The sequence below is a fragment of the Tripterygium wilfordii genome, chromosome 23 (genome assembly GCF_013401445.1).
Source record: "Tripterygium wilfordii isolate XIE 37 chromosome 23, ASM1340144v1, whole genome shotgun sequence".
Lineage (NCBI taxonomy): Eukaryota > Viridiplantae > Streptophyta > Magnoliopsida > Celastrales > Celastraceae > Tripterygium > Tripterygium wilfordii.
Window position 1 is genome coordinate 2,884,282 of NC_052254.1, and position 18,137 is coordinate 2,902,418.

Here is an 18,137-nt window from a genome sequence, read left to right on the forward strand (position 1 = left end):
CTTGTATTTTCTTCAACAAATTCTACGCTTGAATCTCTATTACATCAACCCCGGCCTTAAAAATGGAAAGCAATCCCAGCAAATCTTTATTGTTCGCCTAAGTGATCCAATCTGTCTCAACACCAAAAATAAAGAAACACAACTCTCTCTCTCTCTCTCTCCTCTCTGCTCTTGTAAGGTTTCAACAAAGGGGATTAATTGATGTGTCCTCTAAGGTTCATCTTGGTGTTTTTCTCAGCATTGTTGGCCGGATATTTGACATGGAGGACGGTTAGTTCTTTGCCGGAGACCGGTTTCAATTTGGTGGAGGATTCTGGGGATGATGCTAAGAAGGATAATCAAGAACAGCAACTCAATACACACAAGCTTTTCAAGGTACCTCCTTGTTTTTCTTTTCTTTCCTTTCCTTTTCTTGGATGGTAAAGTTTGTAGACTTTGTTTTCTTTTTTTATTTCTGAATTAACTAACATGTTGAATGAACTTCTATATGCAGGGGATTCAGAATGGATTCTGGGTATTCGTCGACATGGCCAGTGGAAGATATTTGTGGAAGAATCTCAAGGAAATGAAGAAAGATTAGCAGGTCAACTGTATTAGATTTTTGTCTTAGTTCTGTCAATTGTGCTACAGATACCTGTAAAGATTTTTTCAAGGGGACAATTGAAAGACCAGAAGCAAATTTGCTTATTCACAATCTATGATGAGTTTTTCAATGGAAATAATGCAACTATTTTGTATTCTTTAACCATGCCAAAGCCTTCTTAATTCCAACAATGTTCTAACAAGTGCCAAAGTCAGACTTTCACATGATAAACTTCTAATTCATCATTTTTATTCAAAAAGAGAATTATAGGATTCATCATTTGTATCAAAATCTCAACAAAGTTCGTGACAATCTCTGCAATGGAAAGACCTAAACTGGATCTTTAGAATCCATAATCTTGGCCTTAAAAAAAGTTTAAATAACTCAGCACTCAGCGATGGCTGTGCAATACACCGGGCTGACGCTGAGTGCATTACTCAATGAAACAACATATGTACAAGAACTTCATAAAAAGGAAAATGTAAGTGAATATATATCTAACATGAAGCTAACAAATCATCAGCAACAGCTTTAGTTCAAATCGACTTGCAGATTGATAGACATGTACAGAAGTGTAAGTAGGGCACCATGTGGAAGTGGAGCATACCTTGAACGATGGGAGCCAAGCCACATAGCTTTCACTACCAAAGCAACTGCACTACTGCTTGTTTTCCCGCAAACCCAACTTGCAAATGAAAGATACAGAGAAAGCAGAATGCCTACCCTACCACCCAAAAACAAAGCAATTATGCACCCAATCTTATATCCAGCATCCAACTTATGGTCCAGCATAGCCATCAAACAGCTAAAGGTAAGTGATAATCGAGCTCCAATGGTCTGCAGCAAAAGCATAGATATAAAGATGGACCTAAGCACCTCACTGAAGGGTCCCTTTCTTGACCAAGGACCCCCTTCTTCAGCTTCACTTTCTGTCTCCTGGGTAAAGGATGGTCCCAATATCTCTTATGTTGCATTTTTTACCAGAATTCAGCCCACCTATATGCCCTAACTTTGTCTTCAAAATCACTGTGGTAACCTTTTCCCTCTATATGACTTGCCTGTGTCCTATTGAAATTCTAGTGCTCTATCATACCGTGCCCTTGATGCTTCATTAGAGAATACCTGTTTGAAGGAGGAAATACAAATATACAATGTTCATCATCAAATCCAGTAAAGCTAAATGAAAGGGGGTTCATGGATGGCAAAAATCTGTCATGGCAAAAGCTGGTAGTCGAGTTGTTTCCCCTTTGTATTCCCAGTTATATTAAAACTTAAAGGCAACATTTATAGTAATGGAAACAAAATGATTCATCTGAGTAGAACAATAACATTTCTTAGTTAAAAGTTGGAATTCCATTGATACATATCTTTCAAATGGTTCATAGGAACTAAAATTTGAAGTTGCAGATACAAAGTTTTCAGCTATTTAGATACACCCATGTGCTCTCAATTTATCAAAGGAATTCAACACTAATATCTTTTTCTTGGGCAGAATATACATGTGTCCAGAAAAGTCCTTGAAAATATGTGGTTAGTTTGCGAACCCATGTGGCTTTAGCAATTAAAACCTATACTGTTTACGTAGTTCATAATGTAAAATTTTGAGTCCGCAACAAGTTGTAGAGGGAATGCATATCCAGTGCGCTGTGTCAATCATAAAAGACCAACGTTATCAATATTTAACCCTAGTTAGCCTAACATTAGCAGTAATTTTTATATTGGAGGCCGCATAAAAATTATTGGTCCTGCTAATCATAGCCAAAGCAATTATGTATTAAAGCCATTAAAGCTTCCTCTAGTTATAAATAAATGAGAACTCAATGATTTGAAAACCTCAAGTGATGTGGCCCAAAATAACGAGAATTCCATGTTTTCTGCATATATATACAATGAGGTTCTGGTTGGGCAATAGATAAATACTTTCCAATTTGAAAATGTTGACAAGAGAATATTCAATTTTTCACCCAAACCTTGGTATGAACTGCCAGGCTGCTCACTCCTAATATTGGAGATCCATCTAATTCACATGCAAAGTCAACCATTGCCCCTGATGGATAACCTTCATTTTCTGCACATGAAAAGCAGTTGCTACAAGAGAAACCACAAATGATACAGCAGTCTACTCAATAAAGACATGATGAAATATCAGCCTGCTTGCAAGAGGCAAGGAAAAGCAAAATATAAGAGATATATAACGATATCATCAGAAATAAATTTACTGAATTAGTAGGCATAGTCAAATCACTGTTACGAGTGTATATTAGTTCAAGAGGATTCTAATTCCACAGCAAAATAACCGTGTTCTTCTAATTTGTACAGGAGGATCACCGAGTTCACATGACAAAAATATTTCAATATTATTGGATACAAGCTGAAATTTTGGACGTACAACCATGAGATGACAAAACTTGATACCAATTAAGTGTTGTAATTTTCTTAGTTGATTTTGATAATTTTCCTTCATTTTAACTTCCAGCTGATTTGCCTAATTGACATGTTTGTTCAAAGAAATCTCAACCTCAATGCCGCTAAAACAGACACATCATATCTGAGTTAAGAGACCTTGCAACAAGTCGCTTCAATGTTGTTCGATTATTAAGAACTCATAGAAAATTTGGAAAAGAACAAACGCCACAATGTAGAACTGACTTTGTCCGAGAATCCTATTAGCCTTCAAATACAACAAAAAATAATCAACTAAGAAGTCTTCCCAACTCTTTGAATTTGTTCAATTATGCAGAAATTAAAATGACACACTAACATAAACCCTCAAGTTCAATAGATAACAGCAGCTTTGCATAGACTCTAAGAAAGAACAAATGAGCAGCAGCACCAAAGAAGAAAGTTTCTTTCTTTATCAAATTAGTTTGAAAACCGTAAATGATGGAAAACATTTCAAAATAACCTGAGAGAAATTGGAAGCATGCCGTGTACACTATGAGCTAGTAGTAGTACAGCTGGGTGGGAGCCGAGCAGCCGCTTTCTGCAATAACAAAGTTGGCACCAATTTGATCACCGCTCGTGGTTCTGACAACAAGTTGGGCCCTTCGGCCCTCCCCCTAAAAGGCCTATTAAGAGGAGGCAGGCTTGCCTCATTTATACAAGACAACAAGAGCCATCCCAGCCGATGTGGGATTTTTAACACGCCCCCTCACACATGGGCTGGGCACTCCAGTCCCCCATTTTTTTGGGCTTTTTCCATGTGCGGGATGATACGTGCCGGCTTCGATACCATGACAACAAGTTGGGCCCTTCGGCCCTCCCCCTAAAAGGCCTATTAAGAGGAGGCAGGCTTGCCTCATTTATACAAGACAACAAGAGCCATCCCAGCCGATGTGGGATTTTTAACAGGTTCACCCTGTTTAGTATTTCAAACCTCACCAAAGCTATCTCAATTATCAAAGACAAAGAAATGATTTTTCATTCGAATCGAAAAAATCCAATCACAGACACGAAATTCCATGGATCTTCAATCAAAATATTTACAAAAAAAAAAAGAAAGAAAGAAAGACGAGCATATCCATCATCGATAACACATTAGACAACAATTATACAGAAAAGCTCAATCAGAGTGCGAATCATCAACGTCGTCTTCGTCGGATAAATTGGCGGTGTTGTTAGAATGAAAAGTAATTAGGCTCCAGAGATGGATTGCGAGGCGATGAAATTGCTGGAAAGGGAAGCAGAAGAGGAGATACAAGACTCGGTCGCTCCTAATACGCTCCGGATTGCAGGCTAGGTATTGGCATAGATTTGCTGATATATCCGCCACCATCACCACCACAGAGCCATTCAGCACCATTGTCGGAATTGTCCGTCTCTCGATCTCTGTCTTTTCTTGATCGTTTCGGTGATTTTGTTGGTTCGCTACTTTTCTAACGACGCCGTCGGACACGGATTCAATTTTAAAGGCGAATCCTTTCATGAACTCCAAATTTAGGCCCAGTGTACTTGATTGCTGTTAGTGGGCTTTTCATTTCCTGGCCGATCCTTAAACTCGCATTGCATAAAAGTCTCTTTGATCAAAGTCTGGTGCATGGCTACAAGACAGGGTAATTGCTTCCGGCGATAACGAGCCTAAACTTCAATCGTCAGACCCACGCGCACATAAATTTCTAACCTGATTATATAGTAAGTTGAGTCATAATCCTGCACGTGGCCACAAATGTATTATTTTCAATGAGAATTGAATTAAGAATTTTCCGAATCCATATGATTTGATCCAAGAAAATTTACTACTAAACTATGATCCAAAGTCGTTGCTTTGAAATCCTTGAGGATGAGTGAAGTTTGTTTGCTGCACAAGGACTACAGAAATTTGGAACTTTGTTTTCCTTTGATTGATTCCCCAATCCGTGACACAATTGGCACTCAAACAGTTCCAAATCTCAGACCTTGTCCTCTTGTACAAAGTAGATACTCAGGGCATGCATTGTGCTTTCCATTACATCTTGCAATACAAGTAGGTTGTTTTACAAGTGTAGTGTTGCTTCTGTTGTCATCTTCCTTTTGTTATGGATTTTTCATGAGGTGTAATCTTTCAACCTTTTTCTGTGTAGGAGCCACAACGGCTCTGGAAGACTTGCAAATGAAGACATAACACTAACTAGATCAGTAACCCATGTTTTGAAACGGAGGGGATTCAAACCTTAATCACGAGACTAATATACACCATCCTTACCACTTCAACTAGTGACTCGGTAACCCATGTTTAGTCACAATTGTCATAGGCAAATTTACTCCGCAATTTACAGTTAACTTTCTACTTTCAATATATGAGACTCAAACCATGGATGTGGATATCCTCATAGATCAATCACCAACCAGTGAAGACATATCCTAGATCTTGTACTTACAGATATCATGTTTGCCCTCTTTTTAAAGACAACTGTTGTATGAATCTGGTAAGTACTCTCATAAGTCAACATAACAATTCTGACTTACATAAAAGAAAAATTTCCAAATTTTCAGGGAAATTAGTAAATTTATGAATTGAAAGAGGGGAAGAGAGACTTTTTTTTTCTTTTTTTTTCATTTGCAAAAATAAAGGTTTGCTTCTATACAACAAGCTCTGAAGAGAGACTCTTCTTCCACCATTCTATGATAAACCCTACCCCACCCTCCCCTCACCTCACCTCCCCTCATAACATGATGTAAAAGATGCCCTAATGTGAGAGAGCCTTCCATCATTCTGAGTCACTATCCATGCTTCCCATGGCCTTCAATCCTCTTGGTCTCTGTATCACATTAACAATACAAATCACCCAAAAACATTACTTACAACAAAAATCAAAGAAATGGGTAGAAAAAACATAAAAAGAGAGACAAAATCCAAGTACCTTCTTGGTACTCTTCTTCTCCCTAACTTCATATCTTTCTTGGCACATATCAGTCAACCAAGCCCCCGGACTCACCAACTGCCACCAACCCAAAACATCAAAAAAGAAAATTTTAAAAAATCAAAGATACAGATCATAATAACCAAATCCTCTCTCTCAACCTAATTCTTCACGGGGAAAAAAAACACCCCAAAAATGATACAAATAAAGAACAGGGGGAATGACTTACAAGCAAACTTCTTTGGATGATTTTGGCCCTCTTTTTGGGTCTTTGAGGAGGTTTACAACCTTTCATTGCCATGAAATCCTCCTCTTTCTCTTTGCTTGATAAACTGATATACAGCTTTGGCCACACAAATCCTTTCTCCTCTCCATTGTTTCCGTCCAGTGAAACCTTGCCATTCTCATCAACCCCCACCACTGATCCTCTTGTGGTGTAGTACCGGTCCTCCTTCTCTGGGGATGATGATTTCCGGTGGTTCTCGTTCGATCCTGACCGTATTATTGTTGCTGCCTCCGAATTCCTGTAACAAAACCAATCCAACAAGGAATCAAAATCTCCAGTCACTACAATCACAAAAATTTTTGATGAGATTTACTACTTTAGATCTCATTTTGATGAAAAATCCTTTAATCTATGTTTGGTTGGTAGATCTCTCTTTCTCAGATTTCTGGGAATTCTCAGATGGGTTAAACCAAACACCATGAAAACTCCTCGAAAAGCCCTCAAATGACCAAAATTTGCAGACTTGGACCAAACAGAGGACAGAAATACAGAAGGAGATGTGACAATTACTCAACCTGGTAAGGCGATGGGATTGAAGAAGGGAGGACCCCTTCTCTGTGTTCGTGACTGCGAATCGTTCAACACTACGAGCTGTGATTTTCCGACGAATTAGACCGGTAGAACGCTGTGAGATTGCAGGGTCTTTGACTCTCATCCCTCTAAGCCTTTTCTTGTTCCCCCACTGCAACAAAAAATCCGCCTCTATCGCTCTACATGCTCTCTGGTTCTTCTCTTCCGTGTCCATTTCTGCAACACACAAACCCCCCAAAAGAAAACAAAATTCAGTCTGTGTCGAACCCAGAAGTGAATAAGAGAAACAACAATTTAGATTTTTTTGCTCTTTTTGTAGACAATGGATTTGGCTAAAACTGGAATAGATTGAGAGACCCAGAAGAGGAAAACCGAAAAAAGATAGAAGATTTCAAGTCACCTCTCAAGATCTGCAACCGTTGAAGATTTCTTAACAGGAATCCCTTCTAAATCTCAATCTACTCTGCAATTCAACATGATTGAGTTTTAAACAAAGTATCAGAAAGAGACAATGAGGAGAAGAAGACAGAGAAGAAAAGGGTCAAGGTTAATTAGAAGATATCTTACCATCAGAAACTCTCAATGAGATTGGAGAAGAAAATCAAAAACATATTCTGGAGAAACCGATCTTCTCAACACAAACAGAAATATCTATTCAATCTCCCAAATGGGGAAAAGAAATTTGAGATGATTAGCAGCACAACAATTCTCTCTCGAATCCTCTCGGGTGTGATACAGGAAGCTTGTCTCTCTCCTTCCTCTGTTTCTCTGCGTTTTCTTCTCTCAGTGTGCGCCTCCGCAGTTTGTATCCTCTCAACCTCTCTGCAGATTCTTCTCCTCTGAGAAAGTCTCATCTCTTCCTCTGTGTCTCCCTATTTATCTTTACTAGTTAAACAAATATGGCAAATAACTGAACATAAAAGTAACCGTCAGATTGAAACTGGACGGTCAGATGAGATTATGCCCTATATCTACTTAACCACCTAACTCTCTCTAGGTTTAAGTTGGGTTAAGGCTTGGGCTTGGGCTCTTAAGCCCAAAAAACCTTAGTGACTAGGCATTCAAGTTTGGGCTGGGCCCTGCAAATATATGTTTAAAATGGGTCACAGAATGATGACTAGCCCATCATGTTTTATGACTTGTATTATATGGTTTACATGTATAAGACTTGTATTGATTCTATAAGGTGGATTTGGAATGAATTGCCTTTGAATTGTTTTTATAAAATTCCTGTGTGTGTGGACCTGATGGCTCGAGTTTTGATCTTTATCGAATCTCCAAATGACAAGTTTGTATAGTATCGTTCTTTCGAGTACCAAAAAAATTGATGGATCCAAGTAATGATCCACAAACTACCGATATCAAGTAAGTACGTAGTATTCCAAATATGAGTTCAGTAAGAATCGAACCACGAATTCTAATAAGGGAATACTATCTCCTAAACCCTGAGTCCTTAGTTTCATTAAGATATACCTAACAATATGTCAAACTCTGGTGCTATATTTTATCACTTTGTTGAAGAAAAGTAATGAGGAGGTAAATAATGGAGTGAAATAAAATATTACCGTTGGAGAACTCCTCCTCCCAACTGCTATTAGACGTGTGGAATAGCCAACATAAGTGTATTTAAATGGAATGGTAGATGAACTCACCAAATTCAATACATGTAATTCAACTCACCAACACCATAAACTCAACAACGCCATATCAATATTGAACAACCAAAACAAGCTTTATCACCCTACAAATTTGTTGGGAACGGTATCAACACACGGAGAATAAGCGAAAATAGAAATCAAAAGAACAAGACACCAAGATTTATAAGGTTTTGGCCAATTATGCCTACGTCTTTGGAGTTTCAGAGAGGTTTCACTATTTCAGAGAAAGAATACAAGAGATTTGCGGTTGTAGGGTTCACAATTATATACCCTAACCTTACTTAATCAGCTGGACCAAAAATTACAATAAAGGCCCCAAAAAGTTTACGCTCAACAGTTACTTGACCTGTGCTCCATAGCTGCCTACCCAATAGTCGTTCAACAAACGCTCAAGCGTATACAAGTCTAGATTGGGCAGCGACTAGTGCTCAACAGGCATTCAACAACTGCTCAACATGATTCACAACAATCTTGGTTGGATCATCAAGTCGGGTCACTGCGCACAAAAACATGCTCCATACTAAAATCCCAATAAAAATCTTCCTATAACAACCGACTGCAAGAACAAACAGGAGGCTTCCAGATTCTACAAGCATAAACTCCCCAACACCATACGAGCATTGAACAATCGAAAGTGCGTCTGCTCAAATATGCAAGCCAAGTTGCCAATCTCAAGGTTTATGCCTCATAAATCTCCCCGCAACAACCGACTGCACGAAGAAACAAAGACTTCCAGATTCGGTCTTCATTCTTGAGGTATATGAATAGGCTAGGGTTTCTCTTTTTATATACATGATATGAGATATGGGCTTGGGTTAATACCATTCGGTCTTTCAAAATGCCAAACCTCTTCATCAGTCAAAAAAACAAAGAAACCATAGTGAAACAAGTGTTGTTAATGCCCATTGTTGTTGGCTTAAGGGATGATAGCAAACCCTCTACCAACCAGGAAAGAGCATTACGTTAAAAAAAAAGTCTCAAAAGAGATGTCGAAGAAGAAAAAAAATAAAAGATGTTGCTTAGGGGTGAAGTTCAACTTTCGTATAAGAATTTTACAAGTACAAGGGAACGTGAAAAAGAAAAAGTTGAGCACCATGAAAGAACGTTAAAACAACATCAAGAAATACTACATATTGAGCAACAACGTCTCAATATGGATGTGATTCGAACTAACACTAGTAACATGGACCTCAAACAAGCAGCGTACTACGAGCAACTGAAAACAATTTTAGCGTCTCCCTTTGGAACAAAAACCATTTTACCACTCTCATTCTATGCGATTCAAGGTGCTAAAAGCCTAAAACAATATACCACTCCGTTTTACAACCCTTGGAGTTGCTCTAAACAGCTTCACCCGAAGATAATCAAAAGAGACCAAATCAATTAATATAGAAAAAACAGCCAACAAGCATCAAAACCCATCTCATCACAAGCTCCGATGATTTCATAGCCAAGCTAACATTGTGATTGCCACTTCTCCAAAGCAATGATATGATTACAAAGACAATGAGATCATTAGAGGATCCAGGTCATGATCCCAACAGCTCATACACACAACTTAATAATAAAGAAAACACATTCATACACCTTTTCTAACATTTCCGGCAAAACCCAGAAAGCAAGGAAAAAAATTTCAAGCACAATGAAATCCGACAGCTACCCTCACTTAAGCCGCTAAAAATTAGAGATGACAAAATTACATCCGGTTCAGATGATCGAATTTGTCTGACTCATATTGAAGCAAATATGAACATAAATTATATATCCGGCTTAAAGCCGGGTCCGATTTCAAACACATAAATCTTGTTCGGATCATAACTCGTATTATGTTATTGTCTGGTTTACTTGTTCCAATTTAAACCAATCCACATTAGGGTTGGATAGTGAATATTTTGTAAACACGTGATGTTATCCGACCCAAAATTGAATTTTTTTTTCCATTCCTAAAAAACAAAGAACATGCCTTGAGATAAGGTCATATTTGTCCTTTCAACGTTTTCTAAAAATAAAACAGCAAAATATTTGGGCTCCACAAACAGCCGGATGGCACCAAGAGGCCAAATCCACCCTGTCCAACGGAGACCACAACCTTAAGCCTTGTCCTTGATAAAGCAAGACATGCGCATGTGGTTGGACCAACGGTTCCTTCGCTCCCCTAATTTTCTCTCACAACAACTATATAAACAACACAAGCACCCCCAACAAATTCTTGCAACACACATTGTGCTTGTTTGTTCTCCTTTGCTAACACAAGATTTTCCAGGGAAATTTTTGTTTCCAGATCAAGAGAAATTTCAACGATGGAGGCATTGAAGATGAGAGTATTCATGGCCATTGTGGTTGTGCTTATGGTCGTATCGGCTATCCCAAATGTGGCGGCAGCGGACTCCCCTGCGCCTAGTCCTACCTCCGATGCCGCTGCCATTGTTCCCGCTGCATTTGCGTCGCTGGCTGCTCTTGCGTTCGGGCTTCTTTACTAATTTGGATTAATGTTAATTGATTCTACCAACTTTTGCAAGTCTTATTTGAGGTGATGGGTGGTTGATTGGCGATGGTGGAGGGAGAAAATTGGGGGTTTGGCATCTTTATAATTATTATTTTTGAACAATTTGATCTGAGAGATTTATGTTGTTATTAAATTATCATTATCATCAATGTTTGTAATTTTTTTTTTTGGGTTGTGACTTCATGACATTGATTAATGGAAACATATATGTTTGGTTCTTATTTCTTAAATTTCTCATTTATGTTAATGTAATTGTTGTGAACCACTTGGGTCATAATTTAATGACGAATCTATTTGGGTCAAATTGTATGGATTTGGAATGCCATGAGTTTAATTTTATTGGGAGCATTATTCTTGTGGTCATACGATGATCTCTGGTACAACTTATCCTGTCGTCAGGTTGAAAATTTCTATATGAGCATACCAGATAACTTAAGTTTAGTCCCATATCGATGGTCCGAAGAACAAACCTGTCGTTCTCGATTAAAAAAAAAACAAGTGAACCCTAAATAACCAAATTAATAATAATTCTTTAGAACCTAGAGAGTAGAGATTACGAGGGAACATTCAATTTTGGGCCTAAACTTGAGGCAAAATTGGGCCTTACAGGATTAAACATCACATTTAAAGGCCCATTTCTAGAAGCAAGTACAGTGACGAAAGCCCGGAGCCAACATAAACTCAAAGTCTAAAACCAGTTTGTACTTTGTACTAGTAGAGCTGTTGAGCATCAGAACTGGAAACTATGGCAGGGGTATTATGGTAATTGTATGAAAAGTTTTCTGGTATAAATTTATTCCAGAAACCCTAAGTACCCAATTTTTTCTACCAGCCACCAAATTCATCTAGCCTTGTCTCTTTGGCTTCAAAGTTTGCTCTTTTATGCATTGCCTCTTTGAGTAGCCAGATGGGTTGATCTTTAATTTCATATCTGGCTTAGTTAGGAGGCAGAGATCGAATTTTGAGGTGATACTTCTGTGTCATCTCAATTTGAGGCCTTTTGGAAAGGACTCTTTTGTTAATTTCCATCAATTGTCCTCCAAGAAGCCTTGGACATCTGCAGTTTACTGTAATCATTTTTGTTTGTCCTATTTCTATGTTTATTTTTGTGTGTATATATGTTGGTGTATGTATTGCCTTCGAATAACCAGAAGGTGGACTAAATGATTACACCGTTTGGTTCAGACAGAGGCACATAATAATTAATCCTGATCAGTTTGAGGGTAAGGAAACTTTATTTATGTATTCCTTTCTTAGATTGATTTGGACATTCTTTTGGTTTCTGGTTGTTTATTATCTTTAATGTTTATTCAGATGCTGCTATTTTTGATGTTTCTGTGAATGAAACTCAATAATTTAGTGTCAGAAAAAATGGATGGGATATTGGCATATATTCATTGTTGAGTGTTCTGATTTTGTTAACAACTTATTATCATAAAATTGTCTGTTTCTGCAAATTATGCAGATTAGATCCGCTTATTTACAGTTTCAATGTGGCCAATGCAAGACTGAAAATACTGTAAATGTGAGTTCAGTAGTTGATATTGATAGTGGGAATTCACTATTGTGATATTGACTATCATTATGATAGTGTTTAAAACATATTCGCTTAAAAAGAGATGTTTTGATCATTAGTCTTGTGCTAGTTCATTGCAGGATTCCGTATCATTTCTCAAGTGCAAGCATTTATGCCTATGTGTTTATATTTCCTATGTTGCATTCCTATATGTGATGTTGGAAACATATTATGGCCCTTCTTAGTTCTTATGTTCTTTAGGTAAGTAATTTTGGAGTTTCGTCCTAATATATCACCTTGTATTAATATTACATACCAGGTTAGGCACTGCTTTGAATTTTTTTTTAATTAATCTAGCACTTTGCGCTATTGCCAATTACGTGATTAGTGTTGCTTGTTAGTATACTTTTATGTTAATCATGCCGTTTGCAATGGCTTGATTATTCATTTGGTGTGATTGAAAAAACACAACACTAATCACGCCGTTGGTATTGGCGTGAAGTCCTAGATTGGTAAAAAATTTCAAAATAATGTTGAGAGGATAAGGAAACTTTATTTATGTATTCTTTTCTTAGATTGATTTGGACATTCTTTTGATTTATGGTTGTTTATCTTAAATGTTTATTATGATGCTGATATGTTTGATGTTTCTGTGAATGAAACTCAATAATTTAGTATAAAGTGGAACATGCAAAGAACTCCTTTTGGGCTCTAACTAAGAGGGTATACCCCTGATTCAATTTGAGGGTTAGGAACTTATTTCCTATGTTGCATTCCTATATGTGATGTTGGAAATATATTATGGTCTTTAGTTCTTATGTTCTTTAGGTGAGTGATTTTGGAGTTTCTTACTAATACATCACCTTGTATTAATATTACATACTAGGTTATGCAGTGCTTTGAATTTATTTTTTTTATCAATCTAGCACTTTGCGCCATTGTTAGTTACGTGATTAGTGTTGCTTGTTAGAGTATTTTTATGTTAATCATGCAGTTTGCAATGACTTGATTAGTCATTTGGCATGATTTAGATAACACAATTCTAATCACGCCACTTGCAATGGCGTGAAGTGCTAGATTGGTAGAAAATTTCAAGATAATGTTAAGTTGGTAGATAATATTATACCGGATGATATGTTGGTAAAAAACTCGTGACTTTATGGCTAAGAGATTGACATACTCAATAGATACTTGGATTCCAGGCTTCTTGAGTCATTCACTATGCGTAGGTGTTTTCTTTATGTTACATACCAGGTTAGGCATTGCTTTGAAATTTTTTTATTAATCTAGCATTTCGCGCCATTGCCAGTTACGTGATTAGTGTTGTTTGGTAGGATATTTTTATGTTAATCACGTTGTTTGCAATGGCTTTATTAGTCATTTGGCGTGATTGAAAAAACACAACACTAATCACGCCACTTGTGTTGGCGTGAAGTCTTAGATTGGTAAAAAAATTCAAAATAATGTTAAGTTGGTATATAATATAATACCAGGTTATATATTTTTATACGCCATAAGACCTGAAAGTGTATGTAATCTTTTAATTCTGCTCTCATGAATGAACCATTTTGAATGTTTTCTTACGTAATTTCAATAGATAAAACTCGTGACTTTGTGGCTAAGAGATATTGACAGACTCAGTAGACTTGGATTCCATGCCTTCTTAAGTCATTCACTATGTGTAGAGTTTTTCTCTATGTTACTGCAAATAAAGGTTAATATTTTTGAACTACAGTACATCTGTTTGGCTGGTTTATTTGTACGTCATAAGTCCTGAAAGCGTATCTAATATTTTAATTCTCATCTAATGAATGAACCATTTTGAACATTCTCTTATGTAATTTCAATAGATAAAACTGCATCTTTTGCGTAATTGTAATGTGCTTGGTGTATGTATTGTGATTTATATTTGATTCAATGGGCTTAATATCATTTTGACCCTTTCAATGATGTGTTTGCTTTGAGAAAATCTGATTGATATTTGCATTGCAACAAAGATCAATGCAGGTTGATTTCTTTTCATTTATTTTTTGTGATGTAATGCATCTATTTTTTGTTCTCTCTTTTGAAGTAGGTCATGCACATCAGATTATGTGCGAGTTAGAGAAGCGTTTTGATGAACTGGAGTTGTGGTAACTACACTGACCTTCGGTTCAAACAGAGGCCGATCGTAAGAGACTAAGAGTGTGTCCTGAATCTCTGCTTGAAGGCAATGAACAATTTCTATCTTCTGCTCCTTGCTCAACTAGCTATATTGTTTGTCCGGGGGGTTTGAACATTTCTTGTGTCTTTTAAGCGGAATACTTGTTTCATTTCATGAAGAACTCGTTCATATATTTTCTCTAATGCTTGCTTGTTTTATTGGACTAAAACTTTTTAAGGGCTTGGCACTCCTATTCCACCGATCAATTCGATGTTGTATTGGATTCATCGGCGAGAAAGGTGCGAAAGTACATGGTCTTCCCATGAATTCCCATGGATATGTTCAATGCGGCCAATGCAAGACTGAAAATACTGTAAATGTGAGTGATAGTGGGAATTCACTATTGTGATATTGACTATCATTATGATAGTGTTTAAAACATATTCGCTTAAAAAGAGATGTTTTGATCATTAGTCTTAGGCTTGTTCATTGTAGGATTCCGTATCATTTCTCAAGTGCAAGCATTTATGCCTATGTGTTTATATTTCCTATGTTGCATTGTTATATGTGATGTTGGAAATATATTATGGTCCTTAGTTCTTATGTTCTTTAGGTAAGTGATTTTCGAGTTTCTTACTAGTATATCACCTTGTATTAATATTACATACTAGTTTAGGCATTGTTTTGAATTTTTTTTATTAATCTAGCACTTTGCGCTATTGCCAATTACGTGATTAGTGTTGCTTGTTAGTATACTTTTATGTTAATCATGCCGTTTGCAATGGCTTGATTATTCATTTGGTGTGATTGAAAAAACACAACACTAATCACGTCATTGGTATTGGCGTGAAGTCCTAGATTGGTAAAAAATTTCAAAATAATGTTGAGAGGATAAGGAAACTTTATTTATGTATTCTTTTCTTAGATTGATTTGGACATTCTTTTGATTTATGGTTGTTTATCTTAAATGTTTATTATGATGCTGATATGTTTGATGTTTCTGTGAATGAAACTCAATAATTTAGTATAAAGTGGAACATGCAAAGAACTCCTTTTGGGCTCTAACTAAGAGGGTATACCCCCGATTCAGTTTGAGGGTCGCGAACTTATTTCCTATGTTGCATTCCTAAATGTGATGTTGGAAATATATTATGGTCCTTCTTAGTTCTTATGTTCTTTAGGTAAGTGATTTTGGAGTTTCTTACTAATACATCACCTTGTATTAATATTACATACTAGGTTAGGCATTGCTTTGAATTTTTTTTTTATCAATCTAGCACTTTGCGCCATTGTTGGTTACGTGATTAGTGTTGCTTGTTAGAGTATTTTTATGTTAATCACGCAGTTTGCAATGGATTGATTAGTCATTTGGCGTGATTTAAATAACACAATTCTAATCACGCCACTTGCAATGGCGTGAAGTGCTAGATTGGTAGAAAATTTCAAGATAATGTTAAGTTGGTATATAATATTATACCGGATGATATGTTGGTAAAAAACTCGTGACTTTATGGCTAAGAGATTGACATACTCAATAGATACTTGGATTCCAGGCTTCTTGAGTCATTCACTATGCGTAGGTGTTTTCTTTATGTTACATACCAGGTTAGGCATTGCTTTGAAATTTTTTTATTAATCTAGCATTTCGCGCCATTGCCAGTTACGTGATTAGTGTTGTTTGGTAGGATATTTTTATGTTAATCACGTTGTTTGCAATGGCTTTATTAGTCATTTGGCGTGATTGAAAAAACACAACACTAATCACGCCACTTGTGTTGGCGTGAAGTCTTAGATTGGTAAAAAAATTCAAAATAATGTTAAGTTGGTATATAATATAATACCAGGTTATATATTTTTATACGCCATAGACCTGAAAGTGTATGTAATCTTTTAATTCTGCTCTCATGAATGAACCATTTTGAATGTTTTCTTACGTAATTTCAATAGATAAAACTCGTGACTTTGTGGCTAAGAGATATTGACAGACTCAGTAGACTTGGATTCCATGCCTTCTTAAGTCATTCACTATGTGTAGAGTTTTTCTCTATGTTACTGCAAATAAAGGTTAATATTTTTGTACTACGGTACATCTGTTTGGCTGGTTTATTTGTACGTCATAAGTCCTGAAAGCGTATCTAATATTTTAATTCTCGTCTAATGAATGAACCATTTTGAACGTTCTCTTATGTAATTTCAATAGATAAAACTGCATCTTTTGCGTAATTGTAATGTGCTTGGTGTATGTATTGTGGTTTATATTTGATTCAATGGGCTTAATATCATTTTGACCCTTTCAATGATGTGTTTGCTTTGAGAAAATCTGATTGATATTTGCATTGCAACAAAGATCAATGCAGGTTGATTTCTTTTCATTTATTTTTTGTGATGTAATGCATCTCTTTTTCGTTCTCTCTTTTGAAGTAGGTCATGCACATCAGATTATGTGCGAGTTAGAGAAGCGTTTTGATGAACTGGAGTTGTGGTAACTACACTGACCTTCGGTTCAAACAGAGGCCGATCGTAAGAGACTAAGAGTGTGTCCTGAATCTCTGCTTGAAGGCAATGAACAATTTCTATCTTCTGCTCCTTGCTCAACTAGCTATATTGTTTGTTCGGGGGGTTTGAACATTTCTTGTGTCTTTTAAGCGGAATACTTGTTTCATTCCATGAAGAACTCGTTCATATATTTTCTCTAAATGCTTGCTTGCTTGTTTTATTGGACTAAAACTTTTAAGGGTTTGGCACCGCTATTCCACCGATCAATTCGATGTTGTCTTGAATTCATCGGCGAGGAAGGTGCGAAAGTACATGGTCTTCCCATGGATATGTTCATGACAGAATGCCATTGGCAAAGATGTTGTATTGGGGTGGCATTTGTATCATACAACACCTTGGGAACATTTGATTTCATGCCCTTTTGAGATCTTGATGTTTTGGCCAAACAAGCATTTGTGTACTTTTGGTTTGTTTTTAATTTTTTGCTTTCTGTTCTTGTTGAATAATTTCTTTACACAGTTCAAAATTGATATATTTGTTATAGTAAAATTTAATTTTATCCAAATTCATGTTATACTGCCTTACAAAAGGGTAGCAAATGAAGTTATAGCATAATGAATTGGGCATTTATAGATTGGATATAAATTTGAAACATTTGATATTTCGATCACGATCACATTCACGATGAATTTGACACAGGTCCTCCTGGATCCACGAATCTAATAATGGACAACCAAAACACTGATTGCACAAAGTACCAAATACAATGTTAGTATTGTGGTTGCTGTTTCAATAAGGCCTACAAATATGTCAAAACATTGTGGCTCAATCACCATTATTTTCTTCTATCTTGTAGTCAGTCAGATGCCATGATTTTGATCCAGTATATATATTGTTCCCCACCAAGTTCTTCCAATGAGAATATGACAATCTGGAGTGGGTAATGAGACTATAAATCTTTATTTATTTGGATGGTTATGTTGTTCAATCAGTCATTTTCTTCTCCTTTAATGGCCTTAATAAAATATCTTCTAAGACTAGTAGGAGGGATTTTAATATTTCATTAGTCAAGGTAGTGA

The 18,137-nt window shown here is 36.5% G+C and overlaps 3 protein-coding genes, 1 long non-coding RNA gene and 2 other non-coding genes across 8 annotated transcripts; 5 read left to right on the top strand and 1 right to left on the bottom strand.

The window, feature by feature from the left end:
* On the top strand, positions 1 to 737 carry LOC119992547. The gene is made up of 2 exons (XM_038839292.1): positions 1 to 375; positions 494 to 737. Exons 1-2 carry the CDS (start codon positions 202 to 204, stop codon positions 578 to 580), a joined length of 261 nt encoding a protein of 86 aa, XP_038695220.1. The 5' UTR covers positions 1 to 201; the 3' UTR covers positions 581 to 737.
* A 4,767-nt stretch (positions 738 to 5,504) lies between these two features.
* LOC119993522 lies at positions 5,505 to 7,591 on the bottom strand. 2 transcript variants are annotated; one of them, XM_038840690.1, is made up of 6 exons: positions 7,307 to 7,591; positions 7,140 to 7,202; positions 6,724 to 6,955; positions 6,152 to 6,446; positions 5,923 to 6,000; positions 5,505 to 5,820 (listed from the first exon to the last, which is right to left on the bottom strand). In XM_038840690.1, exons 3-6 carry the CDS (start codon positions 6,951 to 6,953, stop codon positions 5,770 to 5,772), a joined length of 654 nt encoding a protein of 217 aa, XP_038696618.1. In that variant the 5' UTR covers positions 6,954 to 6,955; positions 7,140 to 7,202; positions 7,307 to 7,591; the 3' UTR covers positions 5,505 to 5,769. The 2 variants fall into 2 exon arrangements, with proteins under 2 accessions (XP_038696618.1, XP_038696619.1); XM_038840691.1 differs by having other exon boundaries at positions 7,140 to 7,197; positions 7,307 to 7,587.
* Positions 7,592 to 10,556: 2,965 nt separating this feature from the next.
* LOC119993696 (arabinogalactan protein 13-like) lies at positions 10,557 to 11,136 on the top strand. The gene has a single exon (XM_038840909.1). The coding sequence runs from the start codon at positions 10,698 to 10,700 to the stop codon at positions 10,875 to 10,877; it is 180 nt and encodes a 59-aa protein (XP_038696837.1). The 5' UTR covers positions 10,557 to 10,697; the 3' UTR covers positions 10,878 to 11,136.
* Positions 11,137 to 11,712: 576 nt separating this feature from the next.
* On the top strand, positions 11,713 to 17,592 carry LOC119992990. 2 transcript variants are annotated; one of them, XR_005466469.1, is made up of 5 exons: positions 11,713 to 12,126; positions 12,369 to 12,428; positions 12,560 to 12,680; positions 14,491 to 14,861; positions 17,359 to 17,592. It is a non-coding gene; the product is annotated as an uncharacterized LOC119992990 (long non-coding RNA). The 2 variants fall into 2 exon arrangements; XR_005466470.1 differs by lacking the exons at positions 12,560 to 12,680; positions 14,491 to 14,861 and having other exon boundaries at positions 11,713 to 12,428; positions 15,058 to 17,585.
* On the top strand, positions 11,833 to 11,962 carry LOC119993916. The gene has a single exon (XR_005466609.1). It is a non-coding gene; the product is annotated as a small nucleolar RNA U19 (small nucleolar RNA).
* Positions 12,036 to 12,176, top strand: LOC119993918. Its single transcript, XR_005466611.1, has one exon. It is a non-coding gene; the product is annotated as a small nucleolar RNA snoR138 (small nucleolar RNA).
* Positions 17,593 to 18,137: the final 545 nt, after the last annotated feature.

Bases quoted from the DNA above. Each gene is read 5' to 3' on its own strand.
- LOC119992547 (XM_038839292.1), top strand. From the start codon at position 202: ATGTGTCCTCTAAGGTTCATCTTGGTGTTTTTCTCAGCATTGTTGGCC. The intron at 376-493 runs GTACCTCCTTGT...TTCTATATGCAG, and splicing joins ATACACACAAGCTTTTCAAG to GGGATTCAGAATGGATTCTG.
- LOC119993522 (XM_038840690.1), bottom strand. From the start codon at position 6,953: ATGGACACGGAAGAGAAGAACCAGAGAGCATGTAGAGCGATAGAGGCG. The intron at 6,001-6,151 runs GTAAGTCATTCC...GGTTGGTGGCAG, and splicing joins TCATCCAAAGAAGTTTGCTT to TTGGTGAGTCCGGGGGCTTG. The intron at 5,821-5,922 runs GTACTTGGATTT...AATGTGATACAG, and splicing joins AGAAGAAGAGTACCAAGAAG to AGACCAAGAGGATTGAAGGC.
- LOC119993696 (XM_038840909.1), top strand. From the start codon at position 10,698: ATGGAGGCATTGAAGATGAGAGTATTCATGGCCATTGTGGTTGTGCTT.